The 27,087-nt window shown below is 43.6% G+C and overlaps 1 protein-coding gene across 11 annotated transcripts in view; it reads right to left on the reverse strand.

Moving 5' to 3' along the window:
- Positions 1-27,087, reverse strand: part of PTPRM (protein tyrosine phosphatase receptor type M) — an 898,578-nt gene that overhangs the window by 614,772 nt on the left and 256,719 nt on the right. For all 11 annotated transcript variants that reach the window (XM_056521605.1, XM_056521601.1, XM_056521594.1 and 8 more), the window contains one exon: positions 19,582-19,853. In XM_056521605.1, the coding sequence (XP_056377580.1) occupies positions 19,582-19,845 (264 nt within the window). In that variant the 5' untranslated portion in view covers positions 19,846-19,853. The remainder of the gene's footprint in view (positions 1-19,581; positions 19,854-27,087) is intronic.

Consider the following 27,087-nt stretch of genomic DNA (forward strand, 5'->3'; position numbering starts at 1 on the left):
TTGCAGAGGTCATGTATTTATAAAATGCGATAGTCGCTATTTATGAAGAAAAAAAGTTGCATCTCCATTTAAAAGTCGCATATGCATTCTAGGTCCAACCTGGCTTACAGAAAGTGCATACATCTGCAGAATAGGACATTAACACCCACTTTAACAACTGTTCTTGTCCTGCATCATGAAACAAAGCTACTACATTAATGTCAATTAAAAAATTTTTTATTATAACTAATAACTCTATTAATTTTAAGGTTAAAAATACACACTGCACACCTTGTCAATTTTAGGACACGTACATGCTGGCATACCCACAAAATTTTTTAATTAATGTTGAGTTAAAATAGAATAAGGCACAAAGGGGCGTGGCTTGGCACGCATGCGATGAGTCGCACAGGCTGAGTGCTCCTGCCTAGACCGCACCATTACTGGCTTTTATTGCATGCTATGGGAGGAAGATCAAAAAGGAAAAGCCATGAACAGCACTCTCAAGCACCCAGACTGGACCGGGCTCGATCCTCTCCTTTATGTCGCAGCGGGAACCCTCAGACTCCACAATGCAGCCTTCGGCCTTTCAGACGCCTATACATATTACTGCCGCGCAAGTACGAGAGGGGGGAACTTCCGGCGGCCGTGGGGATGCAGCACCTACCTCCGGGACACAGCGCCAAGCCAAATCAGCTCTGCTCCCACCACAGCATCCTCACCCGGAGCCGGCAGCTGAGACCTATCTGCCACCGCCGCCACTAACTGCGCTCCCCCAGCGTGAAGACAGGAAGTCCCCGCGTGACATGCAGTGCCATGATGCGCACGGAGGCGCGGCCTCCTCACAGCCTCCCGGCACGGCCCTGTGAGTGGAGGCCCTCCGCACCTGTCTACGACCGCTCCAAAGGTGAGCTTTCTTCTCTGCTGGGCCACACCGGCCAAGCGCAGGCAGCATCCGCTCCCACCTCCCTACTGTCGGTGACCGCTCACACTAGCACCCCCCTGTTACAGACACCTCCAGAGGAGGCTATTAGCCTGGTACCTGATGCTGGGCAGGGACTGGCCCTCACGGTCCCCTCTTCCCACCGTGCCGCCATAATGCCGTGTAATGGCCCTGGGACACTAACCCTGACCTCCTTTGCTCCCTCAGCCTCTTTAAACAGCCCCACCATGATGACGGCCATAGCCCACGCTCCTGTGGGTTCACCTGCACATGTGTCCCCCTGCCAACAACCTGTTATGGGCCCCCCTGCCATTAATGCTCTTTCTTGGGCTGATGATATGGACTCACCTGTTTCCCATTCAGACAGTGACCCCCACGATTCGTCTGCGGAGAGCGACCCACCTGACTATTGGGGTGCTAGTCCCCCTGCTAAAAAAAACTCTCTTCCGGACGCCTATAAAAGCTAAACCTGGTCCGCCATCAAAAATGGACCACTCCTCTTCAGATGACACTGACTGAAAACAGAGTTGGAAGACACAGACCCCGCATCTCTGATCACCCTGGGGCCCGGAGCGCTGCCCTACCTATCACCTCGTTGCCATCCCCTGAAATGGCTACGAATACCCTGAAAAACTATCCTGAGCTCCAGGCCTTGCTAGCTCTATTGCCAACAAAAGCTGACATACAAACTATGGAGGCCGACCTTCGCCAAGCCTGGCAGCAAGACCTCCAGCTTATTAGAAGCGATGTTCAATTACTGAAGGAAAAGATACACGCTTTGGAGGACTTCTGTACAAACATCTCAAATCTAATACAGAGCCTTCAGGAATCCACACGTAACCTCTCATTACATCAGGCAGCTGAGATTGCTCATTTAGACGATCTTGACAACAGAAACAGAAGGAATAATGTGAGGATTAAAGGACTTCCTGAATCGGTAGCTCCCCCAGATATTCCCCTTGCACTACAAAAGATATTCAATGAAATACTTCAGAAACCTCCGGACTCCTCCATTGAATTGGACAGAGCCCATAGGGCACTCAGAGCCAAGAATCCACACCCCTCAAATCCCAGAGACATCATCTGCAGAATACACTGTTTTACTCTGAAAGACGAAATTATGAGAAAAGCAAGGAACCTGAAATCTCTCTCTTATAATGGACACTCCCCTATACAGCTTTTCCCTGATCTATCCCTACGCACTCTCCAACTGAGGGCGGCTCTCCGGCCATTGCTCCAGCTCTTACAAAATGCGAAAATAGTCTATAGATGGGGATTTTCTTTCGCTTTGATTGCCAGACATGGTACTACTTCGGCGGAGCTCCGCTCCCCAGCAGACCTGCCGAACTTCCTCACCGCCTTTAGGCTGCCACCTGTATCGTTACCCGACTGGAATAGACTTGATCAGATCTCCTCTGCGCCACCACTGCTTAGGGCGCCCCAGCTGCGTCCACCGCAGGCCAGACAGGAAGGATCCCTCCACGCGTCCCGCACTCCTCCGCCACGCCGCAAGTCCTGAAGGATGTTGAGACTGTCCTGTTGTGGCTACCACGAAGAAATTTTGATGGACTCCACTCTTGCGAAGTCTGGTGAACCTCACCCATGGCGGATGTTCCTCTCACACATACCTGATTGCAATTTATATATGTTTGCTTGTTTTGCCGTTGTATACCTTACCTCTACAAGATGACGGGGTCTGCCCCTGCTGAGATTCACATCACTCTGCTGGACCTGGACACTGCCCCTTTAGCAGCCTAGATCCAGTAGATGATGCTCTGTGTGGCTATCAGGTTATTAAGATCTGTTCCGACATGTTCATATTGAGTTCTGGTTTAGTACACCTCCTACTCCCATGCAACGACTATCATAAGAGGCAGTCATCTGACGCGCCTCGCTAGACGCCATATAGCCCACTATTGCCCACTTATGGAGCTTGCTCCAGACAGTGGGTCTTACATTTTCCAATATCGGCGGTCAAGGCTGTGGCCGTTACTTCTCCATACTCAGTACTACACTTCCTATGCTCCTTCCACGCACCCCCATTAGCTACATGATTAGGCTGGACCTGATCTATTTCCTGGCCCATATGGCCACTCTTATAGCCCCTGAGTGCACACTCTCTTGTGGACACCTTTCCCCTTTCCTCGCCCCGGCCTCCCTAACTACTTTTCTCCTCTCTCCCCCCTACAGGACTCGTGCTACTCTGTGCTGCTTGACTGGTGGACCGGACGACCTTGGACTCTCTGGTACCCATGGTGAGTGGACTATTTGAACCCTGTCTGACCATGACATATGACGTTAAGTTAGTTTCCCTCAATGTCCAGGGTTTTAACACTCCGGAGAAGAGGGCCCAGACACTTTACTCCTTCCACAGGCAGAAGGTACATATACTCTTTTTGCAGGAGACCCATTTCAAGGAGGGACATGTTCCAAAACTGCCCACTCAATACTACAATAATTGGACACACAGCACTAACCCTACCTCTCGTTCCAAAGGTACGTCGATAGCCTTTCACAGATCACTACCAGTTTCTGTCTCTTACTCTAAACTAGATCTCCTCTCCCGCTATGTGATATACAGGGCCGTAAGATTACACTTGCAAATATCTATGCACCTAACCAAAACCAAATACCAATTTTCCCTATGGTGGATACCTCTACTGGTTCCTCTGTCATCTCCCACTTGTAGCTTAGGGCCCTGAGGAGGAAGCTCCACACACTACAACTCTGTGATATCTGGCGAACTCTTCACCCCCAAGACAGAGATTACTCCTTTTTCTCAGATGCACGTCAAACATATAGCCGTCTGGATTACTTTTTCTGTCCTCACCACCTCCTTGATTCTGTCACCCATTCATCGATTGGTACGATTGTCCTTTCAGATCACGCTCCAATGTTTTGTGCTGTTTTGCTGCCGGACTTGACCGAGGCCCCGCGCTACATGGCGCCTCAATGAGTCTCTGCTCTCGGACGCTCTGTGCCTCCAGGAGCTCAAAGATTCTGTTCAAAACTTTCTTACTGATCATAACTCCGACGTGTCCTCCCAGATGATTAAATGGGAGACGCTGAAATGTGTCCTCAGGGAGGTCTTGATGAAGCATGGGGCCCGGGTGAAGAAGGAGGCGTCAGCAAAATACTCCACTCTCCAGTCCCAGTTACAGACCTTAGAGGCGCTTCATAAACGCACACAACAAGACATGGTCTACAGGGACTTGGTTAAAGTCCGCATGGACCTCTTGGCGCTCATGAATGCCAGACACAAACACTACAAACAATTAACAGGAAAGCTTTTCTATGAATGGGGGAACAAATCGGGAAGGTTGCTTGTCAGGGCACTGAAGGAGAGGAAATCCTCCCTCTTCATTCCATCCATGCAATCCCCAGGGGGCTCCATAACCTATCTCACCACTGAAATTCTGCACTCTTTTAGGGACTACTATCAGTCGCTTTATAATCTTCCTGCTCCGCATCACCCGACCACTCCTACACCTGCAAGGCTGATGCTCTCCCAGTACATTACAAAAACAGCTCTCCCCACATTGCCGGCTGAAGCTGTGCAAGCCCTTGAGGAACCCTTCACACAAGCAGAGCTACTTGACACCATTATGTCCCAACCCGCAGGCAAGAGCCCTGGCCCCGACGGCTACACCTCGAAATTCTACAAAGTGTTAAAGGATGAGCTCACCACACCTATGCTAGAGGCCCTTAACTCAATATCAGCTTTCACGCCCCCACCACCCTCCTTCAAACGTGCGTTTATCACCGTAATTCCCAAGGAAGGAAAAGATCCCATGCATTGTGCGAGCTACCGCCCGATATCCCTCCTTAACACTGATACCAAACTATATGCAAAGATGCTTGCCAATAGGTTGGCCCCATATATGAGGCTCCCTGTCCACCCGGATCAAGTGGTATTGGTCCGAGGCCGTGAGGCTCGGGACAATACTTTTCGTACATTCTCCGTTGTCCATCTTGCCCGTAAAAAGGAGGTTCCCATGCTCCTCCTCTCTTTGGACACGGAGAAAGCATTTGACCGAGTGGACTGGGAGTTTATGAGAGCCACCCTTACACAAATTGGTCTGGGTTCCTCAATGCTTTCCCGCATCGGAGCGCTTTACTCATGCCCCCAGGCCCAAATTAGGCTTAATGGTCGGTTGTCGGCACCGTTTGACATTTCCAATGGCACGCGGCAGGGGTGTCCATTCTCTCCATTGCTCTACATCCTCTGCATGGAGCACCTCCTAGTGGACATCCGACAGAATTCAGATGTGAAGGGACTCCCATGCCCACACGCCATGACAAGTGTGCAGCGTTTGCCGATGACTTACTACTGTACCTATCCTCCCCTGTCATCTCTCTCCCATCCTTGTTGTCCACGATTACTCGATTCTCCTCATTCAGCAACTATAAACTAAACAAGTCCAAATGTGAAGCTCTTAATATCTCTCTCCCACCACACGTAGTGCGCCTTCTCCAAACTCTCTACCCTTTTAAATGGTAGTCCACATCCATTAAATACCTGGGGATCCAGGTCCCAGCTGATCTATTAAAGTCCTTCTAAATCAACTATCCTCCAATCCTACACACACTGCGATCCAACATGTCTAAGTGGGATAAGAAAGATTTTTCTTGGTTAGGCAGGATTAATATCTTTAAAATGAAAATTCTTCCGACATTGCTCTATTTATTTTCCTGCCTCCCAGTGACCCCTCCCCAACTCTTTTTCATGGAGCTCTCGTCCACACAATCCAAATTTGTCTGGGCCAATAAACACCCCCGAATAGCTAAACATGTCCTGTTCAGGAAAAAATGTGACGGAGGCCTAGCCCTCCCTGACATTCACTCACTATCTGGCAGCTGTCCTCACACGAGTCCTTGACTGCTTTCACTACACTATTGACAAACAATGGATTGCACTCGAGTCCGAACATGTAGGATGCGATTTAAGGTCGCTCATATGGAGTCCCCGAAATAGATCAAGGCCCTCAGTCTATGACACCCTACCACCGACACTCTCTTCCATATGCCTCATGACCACCCAATACCTTTCAAGCAAACCTTTTATCGAACGCGATGGTCCGTTCACACCTCTATTCCATAACCCAACTTTCACCCCGGCCCAACATTGCACTACCTTTTTGGGACGTTCCAATACCCACTACATCACCATCCAGTCCTTGACCTCAACCGCGGCACTGAAGAGTCTGGAAGAAATACTGGAGAGTAGTTGCCCCTCATTGATCCATCATTATCAATATATCCAATTGCAACATTTTTACTCGACCTCCAAACACACTCTTGACCTCCACAGACACCACACCCCATTTGAGAAACTATGTCTCTCACAGACGCCAATACCCCATGCCATAAGTGTCCTATATCCTCTCATTACGCACACTCACACTTCCACCCCTGCCTCTTATAGAAATGGATGGGAAAGAGATATCGGCCATCTGATTTCAGAGGAGGACTGGAGGGTTGCCCTGATCAGATGTCACACCACTTCAATATCTTGCAAGGCACAGGAAGTAAATTTTAAGATTCTCTCGAGGTGGTATTGGGTCCCGGCTTTGTTGGCCTCAATGTACCCGGGGACCTCGGACTTGTGCTGGAGATGCTCCTCCGAGAGAGGTACTATGCTGCACATTTGGCTCACATGCCCCTTTTTACTTAGCTTTTGGACCAGGGTTCTCTCCCTCATCTCTCGCATCACTGCAGTGACCCTCCAGCACGAGCCCGAACCCCTTCTGCTCTCCATATTACCCACGGAGACTTCTAGGACATCAGTGAAAATGATTACGTTTATGCTCCTGGCAGCCAGGACCGTGATCCTGAGATTATGGAAGTCGCAAACTACTCCGACTATTTCGTACTGGCTCCAGGAGATCTCCCAACTACATAGAATGGAGGAGCTGAGAGCTGACTCCCCGAGGCAAATCGCCACTTACACTGCGATCTGGTCGCCCTGGTTGTCGTTCGAGTCCTCTCCTGACTATGCCCGACTATATCTCGCTGACAGAAACCTTCTCGTTCCTTACGGACGCTGATCCACTCCTCCACACCCAAAATCTACTGATGTGACCTCAGTTGGAAGTGACCACAACCCCTCCTCTCCCACCGCCTGATGTGTAGCCTCGGGTAATCGGAGAGATCCTCGGTCCGACCCGGTCTGCCTGGTAAGTGCCAGATTCTTAGCAGTGAGTCCTACCCTTTCTCTTCCCTTCTTTCCATTTCTCTTTACCTCCTCCTTCCTCTCTTCCTCACCCTCTGACGTTCCCACTCTGTCGTGGATATCCTCATATGTTAGCTACTTCATCTGTATAATGCAGTGGGACAGTGGGTCCACCAGTAGGGAAGGCTTGGTCAAGTCACTCCTGCATCTAGACCTCCCTCTTTTTTTTTTTTTCCCGCTCTACTTAATAGGCTCCCCGAACCCTTTCTCAATGATTCTAGGATAGGATTGGTTGTTGCTTGTTTGGAATCCAGTTTTCTACTGTTACCTGTCTGGACTGCGGTCCATTTGATCTACACCTAAGTGTTTGGGTTATCTGTTCAGGAGTGTTTGCACCTCTCACCTGCTGATGCCATGATTTACTGTAGATCTGCTATGTTTTCATTTTCTTTCATGTACCTGTACTGTTGTCATTTACTGTTGTACTTTTGTTTTATTGGAAATACTCTACTACTACTAAAATAAATAAATATTGGGGGAAAAAAAGAATAAGGCACAAAATAATTGTGTAAGAATTTTTACAAACAACGTAAATATGTGGCACTAAAATTTTTCCTTAAAAAAAAAAGAAACACCCATAGTAATACAGCTTCATGGACATTTTGGGGTGGGTAACATACTGAGCCGTTGAGGTTGTGCGACTATTTGATAAATAGGTTGCATGTAAGCAAAAGTAAGTAAACAAAAAATTGTCATATAAAAGCCATACATTTGAAAATAATAATAAATCTCCTTCTATATCATTTTTTTTTTATGTATGAGGACTCATTTTTTGCACCATGATCTATAGTTTTTATTGGTACCATTTTTGTTTTGAGGGGCTTTTTGATCACTTTTTATGATTTTTTTTCTGCTATATGAAATGACCAAAAATCTGCCATTCTGGACTGTAGTATTTTTATGCATTTACTCCATTGACTGTGTGATTTTATTGATGTTATATTTAAATAGATCGGACATTTACACACATGACAATACCACATATCTTTATGTCTATTTTGGTTTACATTATTTTATTAGAAAAATGGAAAAAGGGGTGATTCAAATTTTTATTAGGGAAGTGTTTTAGTCATATTTATTAATTTTTTTTTATATTTATTAATTTTTTTGTCCCCGTATGTGACTTTTTACCTGCTATCTTTTGATTGCAAACACTGAACAATGCTGTGCCATAGCACAGCAGTGATCAGTGTTATTGGCTATTCATTACTACAGGGTGTGGAGGCTACTTGTAGTACAGGAGCGCTAATCAGACACCGGAATCATCACTCTGGATGCCGGAATCATGCAGTGCAGCTGAATCCCATTTTAATAAATAGGGCTCTGCTGCAACAGCATTTCCAAAATTCCACTGTGTGAACATAGCCTAAGGCTGGGTTCATCCTACAGAATTTCCTCACTGAAAATAATCCTTATCAGGAACTTCCATTGACATCAATGGAGCTGTGTCTCCATGAGGATTCCTGGCAAAATTTCCACATGGAAATTCTGCTTTGATCTGCCTCAAATGACTTGGAATGTGAAGCCACTGGTTTTCAGGCAGTTTTCTTAAAGGGTTGCTCTGGTGGAAAACCTTTAATTTTTCATATCAACTGGCTGCAGAAAGTTAAACAGATTTGTAAATTACTTCAATTAAAAAATCTTAATCCTTCCAGTACTTATCATCTGCTGTATGCTTCAGAGGCAGTTGTATAGTTCTTTCCAGTCTGACCACAGTGCTCTCTGCTGACACCTCTGCTCATGTCAGGAACTGTTCAAACTAGAAGCAAATCCCTATAGCAAACCTCTCCTGCTCTAGACAGTTCCTGACATGTATAGAGGTGTCAGCAGAGAGCAGGAAGGTTAGCCAGAAAAAAATAACTCAACTTCCTTTGAAGCATACGGCAGCTGATAAGTACTGGAAGGATTAAGATTTTTTAACAGAAGTGATTTACAGCACCAGTTGATTTGAAAAAAACTGTCTTCCACCGGAGTACCCCTTTAGGAACTAAGAACTTCAAGCTATGCACCAGGCACTGCTTGGTTTTGTTGAAAAATTCTTTATCACAGTAGAGACCATACATGATTGTACCATGAAACTGAAATATAGTCCTATGTAATGAATATTTTTGTAATTTAATCTAATTTAAATGGTCAGAAACATTAATCAATAAGTAAATAAAATGTGAAATGTCACATGCAGAGTAAAAAGTCCTGTGTACAACAGCATATTAAATTGATGCTGGTTGTAGATGTCTGCAATACCCCCAGCTTAGATTCCATTTTCACTGCTTACACATTTAAAAAATCATGAAAGAAAAATGACAGTCATTAGAGTGGCATTCTAATGTAGTTATACTAAAACAACGCTGACACTTCCAATACATCTCTGGAGAGAAAATGTGTGTGACTTAAAACAGTGCTGTGCACTCCATCATTTATACTCCATGTCTTTTCTGGCTTGCCATAAGATATTTGTACTCCATCCTCATCCTTGCACCTTTTATCATACTATACTTGACTTCACCAGGTACAAGAAGAATGAGATAGAAAATTAAAAGACAGAAATATTTGAGCGCAATTTAACTAAAAAGTATTTTTTTTTTCAAAGAAGCATTTATCAAACTGAGAAATAAGCAACGTTCAGTAAAAGATGAAAACTCTGCAGAGAACTGGGATCAACATCCTATTTTATGATTAATTCAACTGAATGTGTTTCTGGTTTCCTGTTCTTGTTTTTTTTTTTTTTTTTTCTGGTTATTGAAATTAGTTAATTATGTCTCTATAAAATTAAAGCAGTTGTAATATAACATTTGTCACTAATGTGATGGTTAGGAGCTATATGGAAGACATGGGAAACAATGTGTATCGGGTTGTGTTGCTCTCCATAATGGCAATAATGTGCCAGCCTTTTAAAGGGGTACTCCGGCGCTTAGACATCTTATCCCCTATCCAAAGGAGGTCTGCCGCTGGGGACCCCCGTGATCTTGCACGCCGCACCCCGTTTAAAATCAGTCACCAGAGAGTGTTCGCTCCGGGTCTGATTACTGTCGATCACAGGGCCGGAGCGTTGTGACGTCAAGACTCCACCCCATGTGACATCACACTCTGCCCTCCTCAATGCAAGCCTATGGGAGGGGGCGTGACAGCTGTCATAGGCTTGCATTAAGGGGGTGTGATCAACAGTAATCAGACCCGGAGCGAACACGCTCCGGGGACTGATTTTAAACAGGGTGCGGCGTGCAAGATCACGAGGGTCCTCAGCGGCAGACCTCCTTTGGATAGGGGATAAGATGTCTAAGCTCCGGAGTACCCCTTTAACCCTACTTTAATAGCTGCCATATTATCAGTGCTGTACTCCCTGTAACTGGCTAGTACAGTAGCAGCAGCCAATCATCTAATGGTGGAATAGTGGTTCAGTGGTTAGCACTGTTGCTTTGCAGTACTAGAACCTTTGTTCAAATCTGGCAAATCTGGGATTCTTCCAGAAGTTGTCTCCCATACTTCAGTTATCCTACTGTGTCAGATTTACTAAGGATGCTGCACCAGAAATTTGTCCTCACATTTACCACAACTGTAGCACACAACCATTAATCATAGTATAAAAAAAAAAAAAATATAACAAAACCTGCAAGGGGTGGGGCTTAATGGGAAAGGGAATGGTGTGGACGGAAAGGCGGCGTGAACTAAGTTGCAATGCTATGCCCTACAAATGCACTACAATTATGTTGCACTGAACTGGTCTAAATGAACTTATCAAACCAATGAACTTAGGACAGAAGTGCAAATTTAGATAAACCGTCTTAAAATACTCCAGATATATCAATGAATCTCACTTACATTGATATGTCTGATGCAATTTAAGACTATCTACTTTGCAGAGTCTTAGTATTAGTTTTAATAAATCTGGGTCACTAAGTTTATATTGTGGGCCCCAATGGGGACAGGAATTGATGTGGTATGACTGTATAAAATAAAGAACAAAAGAACTTGTCCTCCTCTGCTCTTTTTTGACATGTAAGATGAAAATAAAAAAAGAGAGGACATAAACTTGCATTAAAAACAAAGCTATGTGTGTTTCACAATGCCACTTAACCTTTAACCGGTGCTCGGGTAATACTTATTACATTATTTATCACATATACGCATGTAGGCCGGCATTTATCACTGTAGGTGTAAGTGAAGTATTTTTTTTACACCTTTTTTTGTGTGTGCTGGTAATTTGTAGGAGCACCACATTTATTAAATGGTCACAGAGAATTTGATCAATTTTGTGCAGGTCACATTTTCTGAAATTTCATTCTTCACGTACACCAAAAAGCTAAGCTAAGTCTGGGCTGGTTTAGTTTTAGAGACTTTTCAGTGGCTTTGCACCTTTTTTGCGCCTTTTCCCAAAAAGGCGCAGGTCGTAAAACCCTTCCATATCATGTGTATTGCCAAAATCAGTGGATTGCAACTCAAAATCAGCAGAAATGTGTAAACCAAAAGGTGCAAAAAAAAGCACAAATAAACCCTGCATGGCCTTTTTTGCACCTTTTGTAGACACAAAAAACAGTCTGAAGACAATGATAAATGTCGCCCATAATACCAGCCCAACAACAGTGTGAAAGATGTGCTTGACTTCTTTGGCAGCTGGTTAGGCCAAGTGCCTCTTTGAGAGATGCTTTACATGAGGTTATTCATCAGATATATGCCAAACAGGAAGCCGTGAATCAATGTACCACAGCAATGATCCTACTCGCATCACTGAAGAGCAAAATTAACTTTCATCCTCACAACTTTCCCCAGCTGTTTGTGCTGGACATGCTGAACACTATCGTAATCCATCCAACCAGGAGCCCAAAGATAACATGTCACTTTTCAAGGCTAATGGAAATATTGTTCCCTCTCTAGAAGCAATACATTTCCTGTTTAAAGTATGGAGTTCCCTCAGAAATGAATATATCTGGCTCATTGCATCCAATGTAACAGTGATTGGATCAGGCTAACATCAAATAATGCCCAAGTGTAAGTTCCAATCCTCCTTGAAGATGAAAAGTTTACTCAGAATACGTTGGAAGAAGTGTCTATAAACCGATGTTTTACAGAGTAGAAAACACCAGCATAAGAAGTCACCCATCAGTATAAGAGATGGAAATCATGATTCTTCGCAGTAGCACTTGGCAAGCAACGGAACCAGACAGGAAACCCAGCAAGGTGATGCTGTAATGGGGATGAAATGTAGGAAAAAATTACTTTACATTAAAAAAAAGTTGTATGACATTGTTTTCACTTCCAGCGCAACGTGGAAACTAGCAGTGCGTTACTCACCCTAGAATACTTGCAGAGCAAGCAAAAAGTTGTATTTTGTCCTAGTGACCGACTATATAGTTATGTATCCCATCATGAAAACAGCTGATTAAGGCTTGTATCTCTGTATATACCTCTTGGTTCATTCCATCATATAAGTTTATAACGTTACAGAAAATCACATATTAAGAGATCCAAAAATGTTCAACCATGTAAACTTATATTGATTGGTTTACATACAACCAATTTCTCTCTCGCTCTCTCTCTCTCGCTCTCTCTCTCTCTCTCTCTCTATCCCTCTCTCTCTCTATTAAGATTTAGGAAATACTATAAAATAATAGTCTATGGCTATGGCTTCATAGAGACTGTTGGTAGAGAGACTGTCTTGTTAAACCTTTGCTCAGCCCCAATGTTTTGGAGTTGTAATACCACACACAACCTGAGGAAAGATGTGGTGCTGTTTTTGGAAGAAATTATCTTCATAGAGACTTGATAAGCCCTCGATAATTGGTTCCCGGATGACTATTGAGACCAAAATTATATGGAAAACAGTTAACTGGTTATGAAGTCAGTAATAGCTGCTGAAAGCTGTAAATATATTCTATGCTGAAGACAGGAGCTACTTCTGAGTCCCATCCATTACACAGTGAGCCAGAAAAATAAAATGGAATCTAGTCTACCTCACCTGGAGACCACAGGAGCAGCTGGGACATGTAGTACTGTATGGTAATGTTGAGAGAAGCAGCTAGGCAGCAAATCAGTGCACTTCAGAAATACAGATATTGTTTGGAAGTATTTTTGCGTAAGCACCGAAGGAGTGTATCATTCTATGGGACTGCACAAGGAGTACTGTACATAGCTGAAGTGTATACCAGGAGCTGTGATACCTAGCAGTGCCGAGAGGGTTTCTATCTTCTAGATGAGGTCCTCAGTAATAAAGCAGTTTACCAATGAAATTCTAGTTCCTTACAGATCTCCCAGATATGGACTGTCTGTAGCATTGTATGTTTTGGTTATGGTTTGAAGAAACAATGGTCCAGGCAAAACCACTGTGTGTTGAAAACACTGAAACTTTTCTTGCGGGATCTCTGTACTTTTTAAGGGTATGTTCACACACACGAATTCTGCGCAGTCAACATTACCATCAGTGTGAATGGGTCTTCCGCAAGACCCGTTCACACTGAGGAATTTAAGCAGCAAACAATTCCGCTGCTGAAATTGTTCCGCGAAAAGAAAGAACGTGTTCCTTCTTTGCACGGAACTCTGCGGGCACTGGATAGCCGTCAATGGTGATGGCGCAGTACCGAGCTGTCCTAGCGCCAAAGTATCTTCTGCGGCGGCTGCCAGAAGGAATCTAAGCTCACCGAACTCCGCGAGCAGAGATTCCGCAGTGTGAACATTCAGGAGTATATGACTGTTTAATGTTTTAACTTTATAAGTACAATAAATTTAGTTCAATCACATACAAAGCAAGGTATACAAAATGATTTGTTGTCAAGCAACTTTTTAGGGACAAACATCTCCCCCATCAAGCATCATGCATTAGCATTTTTACATAGCAGGAAGACATTTTGTTCTCTTTGGCTTGCTATGAACTTTTCAAACTATTGCTATTCCAGCAGCATCTAGATCAGATCAGGTAGAAATTACTGTTTGCAGTATTCTAACAAAGCAACAAATATTTACCTTTAGCTCAATTACGTTTATAAGATTTATAATCAACATGATGGAAAACAAACTACACTCCTTTAATTCCTGCATTCACCACTGTCGTACAGCACATGATGTATCTTTGTCTTTTATGTAACATGATATAAGTGGTCAAATCTAAGTTGTCATTAATTAGATGCGGAGCTTGTGCCTAATCACAGGATCATTTGCATCTTAAATTGCTGCAGATGATAATTATGTGTAAATTGTTGTGCTCACCATGTCCTGTATATGGCACAAGCAGGAGGCACGGCAGTGATTAGTGCCCTGGCAGCCGACGCTGAAAGTTCACACCGGCTTCTACTTTAATTATATGTTTGAGAGCATTTAAACGTAAACGCCATTCATCAGCTCCCACTCCAAGAATATTTACTGTGATCTCAAGTTGCTGAATAGAACATTATAAACTTTCTCAAAGGGCAACCTGCATTTACATATGTGATATGGGTAATTTGTAGGGAAATTGTGGGATATTATTAAAATAAAAAAAGAATAAAAAAAAAAAAAAGCTAACTCCATACTTATTTTAGTTATTCTTGGTCAATTGTATTCAGGGTGCTGCAAATTGTATATGATTGCTACAATTATAGCAAACAATCTCTGAGATTACAGACAACAGAAATGGTGCCCTTAGTGGTCACATTCAAACCCACATGGCCACCTTGATAAAAACTACTGTTGATCTCCAATCCATACTTTACAGAGACAATAGACTGAAATGAATATTCAAATATTTACCTATTTTCTCATATAAAAAGTCAAGGAAATCTCCTTGGATGGTTTGATCATGCCCCATAAAGATAGCTCTCTAAGACCAAGGACCGACCTTAATAAGTGAACCCATGGGCTTATTACCTTTATAACCTACCATCTTCCACTACTACTATGCCATGCCAACCAATGCTCTCTTTCACTGAACAATAACTCTGAATCAGGCAGGATCTCCGGCGAGGAGGTAACCATTGCCAACCAGTCCATGCACTCCAGCAAACTCAGAGTTGCTTCTTGGACCTATGGTGTTTGTAACTAAAGTTCTAGGTTTACAATTAAAGTTCTAGGTTTACAATTATTCCCCCCTACCCCCGTATATGATCTACATAGACCAAGTGGGTTTTGTTTCTATCTGAGAGGCCTGTGATAATGCAATTAAACTCTTACAATTTCTAGTATCTTTGCAACCCAGCTACATTCAAAAGATTTTTGGTATGGAGGGCCATTTGTGCCCCAGAGGGATCGGAATCCTGCACACTGGAGCTGGGCAAATATATAAGATGTGACTACGAATGCAAGTAAGTAGCAAACACACAACCAACCGCGTAGAGAGTAATTTCAGGCGATGACTAAGGCAACGGAGCAGGTGCCTGAGCCACCCTGCGCAGGAACCCAGGAAATATACCTGGAGTCCTAAGGGGAGCTGAATTTACTGTGTCGCCGCTTCAGGCCCCATGCCAGAACAGAGGTGCTCAACTGTCACATACCTGTGGAACAAAAATCCCAGGAAGGCCCAAGGCACACCCCACAGAACAGAAGGAAAGGTGGGCTCTACACGTGCAGAGTGGCCTTAGCATATGTAGGGACATAGACATTGGGTACCTCACAATAGTTGTGGAGTACCAAGACTGCAGACACAAAAGAAAGCGCAGACATCCAAAGGACTGGCAGGATGGAAGGTATGCCCCGAGTACCCAAACGTTGCAACCTTACAAAGAGGAACAGAGAGTGCTGCTGTTGTTGCGGTGAAGGTCCCCGGAATCTGCAGGAAAAACCCACACTCCATCTCCTAATGCTGCCACACACCAGGACTGCAGGTGCCGACGCAAAGGATGAAGGATGTATGTGGAGCAGGACACATTAAGACACAGTCTGACTTAAAGGTAGAAAAGGTCCCATGAACACGCGCTGCATCATACCAGGCTAAGATAGCAGGGCGAGTAGGGGCAAGTGGAGGACCCGGACCCAGGGTACAACCTCCAGGCGCTGGCCGTGGGCGATAAGGGGTTGACGGCCCCTACTCTTATGTTCCGTGCCCCTTTGTCGCATATGGGGGAACAGGTAGTACCATGCTCCTGAACCCCCACCTGAAAAAAAGGAAACAAAAAGGAGATAAAAACCTAACTAGACATCCCTGACTAGAAAATAATTTAAAAAAAAGACCAGGTCTGGGAAGCTCCCAGAACTGTGTCTTGCCTCCTACTGACACTAGCTAAACTGATTACCTCACTACAAGTGAGAGGGTATATCCTGCTAGAGAGAAGCCGACTTGTTTTTCCTAGTGTCAGCACCTCATAGTGGCAAGAGCATACACCCATCAGTAAAGGTGTCCCCCATCGAAGAGCGACCGGGATATACATATATATATATCAGTGTTTACAAAACAGTGTTTACATAGATTTTGCAAAAGTACAACTCCCAGCATGTCCAGACAGGATATGGATGTCTGGGCATGCTGGGAGTTGTAGTTTTGGAACAGCTGTCACACACTGTTTGGTAAACTTATATATATATATATATATATATATATATATAATTTTTTTCTGTGTTTTCCAAACAGTGTGTGTCAGCTGTTTGGAAAACAATATATATATATATATATATATATATATATATATATAGACAAAGAATAAGTCAGCCAGCACTTTAGTTGATACCAAACTATTATATGGACCTGGCCTACAGGTGCACGCTACTACTATATATATTGTTACGCTACTATATATATATTGTTTCTTCATGTGTTCTCCAAACAGTGTGTCGCCTGCTGTTTCAAAACTACAACTCCCAGCATGCCCAGACATCCATATCCTGTCCAGGCATGCTGGGAAATGTAATTTTTCTCTGATATATATCCCAGTGTTTATCAAACAATGTGTTGTAAACCTTTTGTAAAACTGCAGCTCCCAGCATGCCCTGACAGTTTTGCAGCAGCTGGTGTCACACAGTTTGGAAAACACTGATCGATAAATACATATATATGGAGAGAGAGATACGTACATTAGTGTTTACATACAAGTGTTTTAGAGAGTGTCTCTAGTTGTTGCAAAACTACAACTCCCAGCATGGCCGGACAACAAAAGCCTGTCTGGGCATGCTGGGAGTTGTTGTTTTTTTCAAAAGCTTTCAATACAATGTTTGGAAAACACTGATATATATGTGTGTGTACATATATAAATGCATATAGTGATGTATAAATATTTCTTAAATTATTATTACATCAACATGACTATTCTCATGTATCTCCAAATAAATAAAGATCTGTGTGTGTATATAAGTATTGTATGCAATTGCTATAAAAGTATTCTCTTGGATATAAATGCGTATATGTCTGTTTGGGGACAGTGGGAGGATGATGGCAGTGTGGTTAGGCTTCTTTCACCCTGCCGTTAGCACAGCAATGTGACGGCCGCCGGGGGAGCACGGGGAAATAGCGGAAGAAAAATTACTGCTTGTTCCATCTTTTTCTCCAGCTAATCCCATCTAAAAATAACGGCGCCAAGCAGCCCCCATAATAGTAAATGGGAGCAGCCGGGACCTGCTGTTGTCCATTGCTCCCAGTCACAAGAACAACCGTTAAATTCATCAGGAAAAAAAGAGACTTTAATGGCCATTCTCGATGAGTAGCAACGGCAGTGTGTAAGGGGCCTTAGTGTGAGGATGATGGGAGTGAGAACATTGGAAGGATGATGGAAGTCAGGAGGGTGGAAGGATCAGAGGCTGCAGCAGCACACACGCAGTCAGTAATACAGAGCGGGGAGGGGGAGGCAAGCGTACGTAAATTTGTCTGGGGTGCATGGAACTCCATCAAACCACTCTCACCAATTTATGACACGATAGTGGTGGTGCCCTCTGCCACAAAGAGCAGTGGCTGCTTGTAGTGGTGATGGGTAGCAGGCATGCTGTGTCATACCACACACTGGTTAAGAACCTCAATATTAGAACGCCATTTTGTAAAAGTTGGGGGGCATCTGTTTCTGCGCAGTGCACCTTTCGGTAAAAACGACACACTGGGGGAGATTTATCAAAGGATTTAGACTGGTTTTTCCTGTCTAAATTTGTCGCACAGAAAGTCGCAGTCTAAATATGTGCGACTTTTCTGCGACTTTTGCTGTAGAGGATTTTTAGAACATGATGCATGCAAGTCTATTTTAGACGGAAATGCATTGGAAAATGCATTGGTGCTGAATTTATCAAGTGCGACTTTTATGCGACAAGTCGCATCTGCCCAAAATACGCTGAAATGTCAGACCATGTTGGAGCAGGTCTAAATGCAGTTTAAGCTGTAGACCCTGAAGTCTGAGCACAGAATTTATCAAGGGCTGTGAGACCTTTGATAAATTAGGAGCACAATAGACAGGAGACTACCACATACGCTGGTCTATAAGCATACCCAGAATAGACTAGATTAGTAAATGTCCCCCACTATCTCTAATTTGTAGGTCCATACGTTTACAACAATACCCAATTTATATAGTTTTTTTTTTACTACTTTAGTTTTTGTACAAAAATGAGTATGCTTAAAATTGTTCTATTCTGATCCCTATAACACCTAACACCTTTAATTTATCTGTATATGGTGATGTATGCATTTTTTGCGCTGTGATTTGTAGTTTTCATCTGTACCATTTTTGTTTTGATGGGACTTTTCAATAGCTTTTTAGATATTTTTTATGGTATTTGTAATGACCAAAAATGTGCAAATCTGGTTAGTGCCCTATTACGACTTTTGGGGTCCCATTTTTTTATATTGCCCAGGGCCACGCTAAGCCTAAAACCAGCCGTGTATGTTGTCTGGGTGTGGAGATTTTTTTATTCTGTTTCTAAACCCCAACCCAAGAAAAAATCCTGCATGCGCCACTGGTGAGTGGTGATGAATACACTGTATGCATCGCCATTCTCTTAAATTCACAGGTCTAAGGATAGGGGGCCTCATGATTAATTTTAGCCTAAGGCCTTACAAAGTAACATGTCTTAAAGTGTCCCTGTCATTTAACAAAACTTTTGACATGTCACAGAGAATGAGCAGGGGAAGTCCAACCGCTGGAACCCTGCCATCTCCTGTATGGGGCCCTGGCTGCTTACATGTCCGAGGAGCACAGCAGCCCCCACCTTCCTGGACGAACGCAAGTGATAGCCCGCTCAGCCACTCACAAGTCGGGGACAGTGAGTGAATGGCTGAGTGGGCCATCACTTGTGTTCATCCAGGAAGGAGGGAGCCGCCGTGCGCCAAGGACATGTAAGTAGGCAGGGCCCTGCATAGGAGATGGTGGGGGGTCACAGTGATCGGATTTTTCTGCAAACTATGTTGCTGCATATTTTTCTACCCATTGAAGTCAATGGGTAGCAAAATGAGCTGCAGAAAATATGCAGCAAAATATGCCGTAAAATATGTCACGTGTGACCCTACCCTAAAGTTTATAAGCACCAGTACAGTTTGCTCACATCATCATCCTACCTGGTAGAAATTTGGCCAGAAGGTGCTTATTGCCAGTTCTGCTCGGTTCCATGTGCCTGTTGCTGGTCCTGATATATTCCAGATTGAGCTTCCCTTTTCCCCATTGTTTACTGTCACATAAATGTTCATAGATCCAGGAAGGGCTCCACTTTTGCTGGACACAAAGTAATGAAAATCAATACAGTGTGTGTCATTCTCTTTCAGCTGAGGTAAGTGAAGGACAGCTTTTTGTCCAACACGTCTTCCAGTTGTATTCACCATCATAAAAGACCCTGGAATGCAAAAGATTATGCAGTTAGTAAAAATAAGGGGAATAATATATCTACATCTAATATATCAAAAGCAAAAGTACATATATATTAATATATATATATATATATATATATATATATATATATATTATTTTTGATACAGTGCATTTGCAAACCACATTCAGCTTTCATGTCTGTGCCCATCCTATGCAACATACTTGTAGAAAGAGAAGTCAATGTCTTAATATCAGGACTGAGTAGGTATCTGTATGTCACGTCTACTACTACAAATTACTTTCCAAAAATAAAAATAGTTTAGTTAAAAGAAAAGGACAAATCTTGCAGTAACCTACTGCACCTTCCCTTAAGCACTCCCCAGCTTGCTAACCTTTGCCCAGCAAGACTTAGCACAGTGGATATGTTAATGAAAAAATACTGGGAAAACATGCATTTTTTCAGAAAATTGCTAAATTTTTGAATGCTAAAGTAAATGGTGATAAACTATAAGCCCTGTATACGGTTATCTCTCATTATAGTGCTAAACCTCTATGATTGTCAGACCTATTAAATTTACATAGACTGGATTTTGAAACTTTGGATGGAAAAAGAAGACTGTAATAAAAATAATGCATTGCCTTTTCAGAACAAATGCTTCAGATGGATTAATTTTCTAAATGCCTCTAGCAGCAGAAGTGAAAGCTTTTTTTTTTTTCTACAAGAAACAAAGTCTTTGCATACTACTGTAGACCATACTAAATCTGTATATTAAAAAATAGAGAAAAAAGGCTCTAGTGAACATTATGCTAAGTACCTCTAAATATAAAGCATATTTTCTAAAGAGCTTCCTATAGTAAAAGCATGCTGTTTTTAACTTTTTTATTATTTTATCCATCCTTAGAAAATATAAAATAAAAGCAATTACATACTCATATCCATCAGTACAAAATGATGGATGTGATTTGGACGTGGTTACCAATAATATTTCTGCTAGATATTCAGCTACATCTGTACCACAAGTAGGAAATGGTTAAACAAAGGTCAACAAGGAGACACTGAGATCTATGATAACATGTTAGTAAAATTGTCCAAATGCAAAAACAAGCATGCTCATCAGACAAGCTGCTAAAGACACTCAGGCGGCCTCCATATACAGTACTGTAGATTGTAGGCACACCCTGCTAAATTTAGGTGTTCAGTGGTATAGCACAAACATTGTCTGTAGCCCGTGGGGCACACAATCTAAATATATCTGTTTAGTTATCAATATGCTGATGGGGGGCAGGAGCCATATAAACAAAGGGAGAAAACACAAACTCCACAAAGATGTTCTTGGTTACATCTGAATCTAGGTCCCCAGCACTGAAAGGCAACATTGCTAATTAACCCCTTAAGGACCAGGCCAATTTCCACTGTAGGACCAGAGCTTTTTTTGCACATCACTTTAAGCATTAATAACTCTGGAATGCTTTTACCTTTCATTCTGATAACAAGATTGTTTTTTCGTGAGATATTCTACTTTATGTTAGTGCTAAAATGTTGTCGATACTTGCATCATTTCTTGGTGAAAAATTTTTCTGACTTTGAAGCTCTCTGCTTGTAAGGAAAATAGACATTCCAAATAAATTATATTTTGATTCACAAATACAATATGTCTACTTTATGTCTGCATCATAAAGCTGACATGTTTTTACTTTTGGAAGACATCAGAGGGCTTCAAAGTTCAGCAGCAATTTTCCAATTTTTCACAAAATGTTCAAAATCATAATTTTTCATGGACCAGTTCAGGTTTGAAGTGGATTTGAAGGGCCTTCATATTAGAAATACCCCATAAAAGACTCCATTATAATAACTGCACCCCTCAAAGTATTCAAAATGACATTCAGTAAGTGTGTTAACCCTTTAGGTTAGAGAAAATTCAAAATCTTCATTTTTTACACTCGCATGTTCTTGTAGACCCAGTTTGTGAATTTTTACAAGGGGTAAAAGGAGAAAAATCCTCTCAAAATTTGTAACCAAATTTCTCTCGAGTAAAGAAATACCTCATATGTGTATGTCAAGTGTTCGGCGGGCGCAGTAGAGGGCTCCAAAGGGAAAGAGCGACAATGGAATTTTGGAGAGTGAGTTTTTCTGAAATGGTTTTTGGGGGGCATGTCACATTTAGGAAGCCGCTATGGTGCCAGAACAGCAGAGAAAAAAAAACAATGGCATACTATTTTGGAAACTACATCCCTCAAGGGACATAACAAGGGGTCCAGTGAGCCTTAACACCCCACAGGTGTTTGACGACTTTTCGTTAAATTTGGATGTGTAAATGAAAAAAACTTTTTCACAAAAGTGCATTTTTTCCCCAAAATTTGCCATTTTTACAAAGGGTAATGGGAGAAAATGCCCCCCAAAATTTGTAACCCCATCTCTTCCGAATATAGAAACACCCAGTGTTAGGACGTAAAATGCTCTGCGGGCGAACTACAATGCTCAGAAGAGAAGGAGTCACATTTGGCTTTTGGAAAGCAAATTTTGCTGAAATGGTTTTTGGGGGGCATGTCGCATTTAGGAAGCCCCTATGGTGCCAGAACAGCAAAAAAAACACATGGCATACTATTTTGGAAACTACACCCCTCAAGGAACGTAACAAGGGATACAGGGAGCATTAACACCTCACAGGTATTTGATGACTTTTTGTTAAAGTTGGATGTGTAAATGAAAAAAACTTTTTTTTCCCACTAAAATGCATTTTCCCCCGCAAATTTTACATTTTTACAAGGGGTAATAGGAGAAAATTACCTCCAAAATTTGTAACCCCATTTCTTCTGAGTATGGAAATACCCCATATGTGGATGTCAAGTGCTCTGCTGACGCATTACAATGCTCAGAAGAGGAGGAGCGCCATTGAGCTTTTGGAAAGAGAATTTGTTTGGAATGGAAGTCAGGGGCCATGTGCGTTTACAAAGCCCCCTGTAGTGCCAGCACATTGGACCCCCCACATGTGACCCCATTTTGGAAACTACACCCCTCATAGAATTTATTAAGGGGTGCAGTGAGCATTTAAACCCCACTGGTGTTTGACAGATCTTTGGAACAGTGGGCTGAGCAAATGAAAAATTATATTTTTCATTTTCATGGACCACTGTTCAAAAAATCTGTCAGACACGTGTGGTGCGTAAATGCTCACTGCACCCCGTATTACATTACGTGAGGGGTGTAGTGGGTTTCCACAATGGGGTCACATGTGGGGAGGGTCCATTGTTCTTGCACTATGGGGGCTTTGTAAACACACGTGGCCTTCAATTCCGGACAAATTTTCTCTTCAAAAGCCCAATAGCGCTCCTTCTCTTCTAAGCATTGTAGTTCACCCGCAGAGCACTTTACATCCACATATGGGGTATGTTATTACTCAGAAGAAATGGGGTTACAAATTTTGGGGGCTTTCTTCCTATTTTCCCTTGTGTAAATGAAAACTTTAGGGTAACACCAGCCTTTTAGTGAAATTTTTTTTTCATTTTCCCATCCAACTTTCACAAAAATTCATCAAACACATGTGGGGTGTTAAGGCTCACTATACCTCTTGTTACGTTCCGTGAGGGGTGTAGTTTCCGAAATGGGGTCACATGTGGGTATTTCTTTTTTTTGCGTTTATGTCATAACTGCTGTAAAATCAGCCACCCCTGTGCAAATCACCAATTTAGGCCTCATATGTACATAGTGCGCTCTCACTCCTGAGCCTTGTTGTGCGCCCGCAAGGAATTTTACGCCCACATATGGGGTATTTCCGTAATCAGGAGAAATTGCGTTATACATTTTGTGAAAATAAAAAGTATGGGGCAACACCAGCATGCTAATGTAATTTTTTTTAATTTTTTTACACTAACAGGCTGGTGTAGCCCCCAACTTTTCCTTTTCATAAGGGGTAAAAGGAGATAAAGCCCCCAAAATTTGTAGTGCAATTTCTCCCGAGTACGGAAATACCCCGTATGTGGCCCTAAACTGTTTCCTTGAAATACGACAGGGCTCCTGTCAGGATCCGGAGTGGTATGCAGGATAGACAAAGGTAGTGGATCCTCTATGTCAGTGAGGTGATGGCGTGGGCCGTACCAGGGGAACGGAGTCTAAGGGGTTACTGGTTTTCACCAGAGCCCGCCGCAAAGCGGGATGGACTTGCTGCGGCAGGTAACCCCCAGGTCGTTCCACCCAATAGCGACTCAACCTCACTGACTGCTGAGTCAGGCGCAGTACAGAAGGACTAGGCAAAAGGCAAGGTCAGATGTAGCAGAAGGTCAGGGCAGGCAGCAATGGTTCGTAGTCAGGGGCAACGGCAAGGGGTCTGGAAACACAGGCTAAGAACACACAGAAATGCTTTCTCAGGGTACAAGGCAACAAGATTCGGCAGGGAGAGGAAGAGGAAGTGGGTTTTTATGGAGAAGGAGGTGATTACACTTGATTGGGCCAGGCACCAATTAATGGTGCACTGGCCCTTTAAATCTTAGTGAGCCGGCGCACGCGCGCCCTAGGGAGCGGGGCCGAGCGCACCGGGAACAGACAGCAGGAGGTGTGCGGTAAGCGACATGGGACGCGATCCAAGAGCGGGCACGTCCCGACCCGCGGATCGCGTCCCCTCCGATGACAGGGAAGCAGCGCTCGCGGTCAGTGGCGCCGACCGGAGAACTGCATACAGAGGAACGCCGTGAACGCTCCAGGGAGGCAGCGGGACCCAGAGCGATCGGCGTTACAGTACCCCCCCCCTTGGGTCTCCCCCTTTTTTTTAGAACTGAGAAATCTGTGGATGAGAACTTTGTCTAAAATATTGGCCTCGGGTTCCCATGATCTCTCCTCAGGGCCACAATTCTACCAATCTACCCAAAAATGTTTTTTACCTCGGACGACTTTGGAGGCGAGGATTTCTTTAACGGAGAAGACATCAGAGGAGCCAGAGATAGGAGCAGGAACAGTGACCTTGGGAGAAAAGCGGTTAAGAACAAGAGGTTTGAGAAGAGACACATGGAAAGAGTTAGGAATGCGAAGAGAAGAGGAAAGATGAAGCTTGTAAGAGACAGAATTGATTTGATTCTTGATTTTAAAAGGCCTGAGGTACCAAGGACCAAGCTTGTAGTTAGGGACACGGAAACGGAAAATCACACTTTGTCACCGGGGGCAAAAACTTTTTATCGGCATGTCTCTTCATGTGAGATGAGGCCAGTAGGAGTGACTTTTGAGTTTCCTTCCAGATGGAGGAGAAATTTTGTGTCAATATGTCTACGGCAGGAACTCCAGATGAAGTGGGAATCTGGAGGGGGGGAAGCGGGTGACGGCCGTACACCACAAAAAATGGAGATTTGGAGGAAGATTCAGAATTCTTGAAATTGTACGAGAATTCGGCCCAGGCAGCAGGTCAGCCCAATCATCTTTGCGGGAGGAGACAAAATGTTGTAGGTAGTCACCAAGAATTTGGTTCACTCTCTCCACTTGTCCATTGGATTGAGGGTGATAGGCAGATGAGAAATTCAATTTGCTCTCCAAAATTTTGAGATAAATTGAACGCCTCTATCAGAGACGATATGCGTGGGAAGCCCGTGGAGACGAAAAATGTGCAAAAAATGAGCAAAAAAAAACTGTGGCGCAGAAGGAAGGCCAGGAAGTGGGACGAAATGAGCCATTTTGGAAAAACGATCAACGACCACCCAAATGACAGTGTTGCCATGAGATGAAGGTGGGTCAGTTATAAAGTCCATAGCTATATGAGACCATGGCTGTTCAGGCACAGGCAGAGGAAGGAGAAGACCAGCCGGATTCTGGCGTGGAGTCTCGTCTCGAGCACATACTGTACAGGCCCGTACAAAATCGGACACATCTTTCTCCAAGGAAGACCACAAATAGTGTCTGGCAATTAGCTGTATGGACTTTTTGATTCCAGCATGACCCGCCAGGTGGGAGGAATGACCCCATTTGAGAGTCTGGAGGCGAAGACGTGGGGGAACATAAGTCTTTCCGGGAGGAATTGGTAACAAAGACGCTGGGGCAGAGACGACCAGACACTCAGGAGGAATGATGTGTTGAGGAGGATCAGCCCTGACATTCTTGTCCGCAGGACGGAAATGAATTTGAAAATCGAAACGGGCAAAGAACAATGACCATCTAGCCTGGCGAGGATTTAACCGCTGGTCCGATAGAAGGTAAGAAAAATTTTTGTGGTCAGTGAAGATGGTGATGGGATGCAAGGATCCTTCTAAAAGATGTCTCCACTCCTCAAGTGCAAACTTAATGGCCAATAGTTCACGGTCTCCAATGGAATAGTTCTTTTCAGGAGGAGAAAAAGTCTTGGAGAAAAATCCGCAAGTGATATTTTTTCCTTTAGCGTTTTTTTGGAGAAGAACAGCTCCGGCACCAACTGAGGAGGCGTCGACCTCAAGGAAGAAGGGTTTCAAAGGGTCTGGCCTGGACAGGACTGGAGCAGAAGGGAAGGCGGCTTTGAGGTGTTTAAAGGCCTCCTCTGCCTACGCTGGACAGGATTTCGGATTAGCATTTTTCTTGGTCAAGGCCACAATAGGCGCAATTATGGTGGAGAAATGAGGAATGAATTGACAATAGTAATTTGCAAATCCGAGAAATCGTTGGATGGCTCGTAAACCAGTGGGCCGTGGCCAATCTATTACTGCAGATAGTTTATCCGGGTCCATTTGAAGACCTTGACCAGAGACTATGTATCCCAAGAAAGGAAGACTGCTGCGCTCAAAAAGACATTTCTCGATCTTGGCATGAAGATGATTTTTACATGGGAATTGAAGCACTTGATGGACATGGAGGCGATGTTCCTCTAAGTTGGAAGAAAAAATGAAAATGTCGTCAAGATAGACCACCACACAGGAATACAGCATGTCCCGGAAAATCTCAGTGACAAAGTCCTGGAAGACCGCTGGGGCGTTGCATAGACCAAAGGGCATGACAAGATATTCAAAGTGTCCATCTCTGGTATTGAAGGCGGTTTTCCATTCATCACCTTCACATATACGGATGAGGTTATAGGCGCCCCTTAGATCAAGTTTGGTGAAGATCTTAGCTCCACGCAATCGATCAAATAGTTCCGAGATGAGTGGTAGAGGGTAACGGTTTTTCCCTGTGATCTTATTGAGTCCGCGGTAGTCTATACAAGGGCGAAGACATCCGTCCTTCTTGGCTACGAAAAAGAATCCAGCTCCGGCTGGAGAAGATTTCCGAATAAAACCTCTTTTGAGGTTTTCCTGGATGTACTCTGTAATGGCTT

The sequence above is a fragment of the Hyla sarda genome, chromosome 5 (genome assembly GCF_029499605.1).
Source record: "Hyla sarda isolate aHylSar1 chromosome 5, aHylSar1.hap1, whole genome shotgun sequence".
Lineage (NCBI taxonomy): Eukaryota > Metazoa > Chordata > Amphibia > Anura > Hylidae > Hyla > Hyla sarda.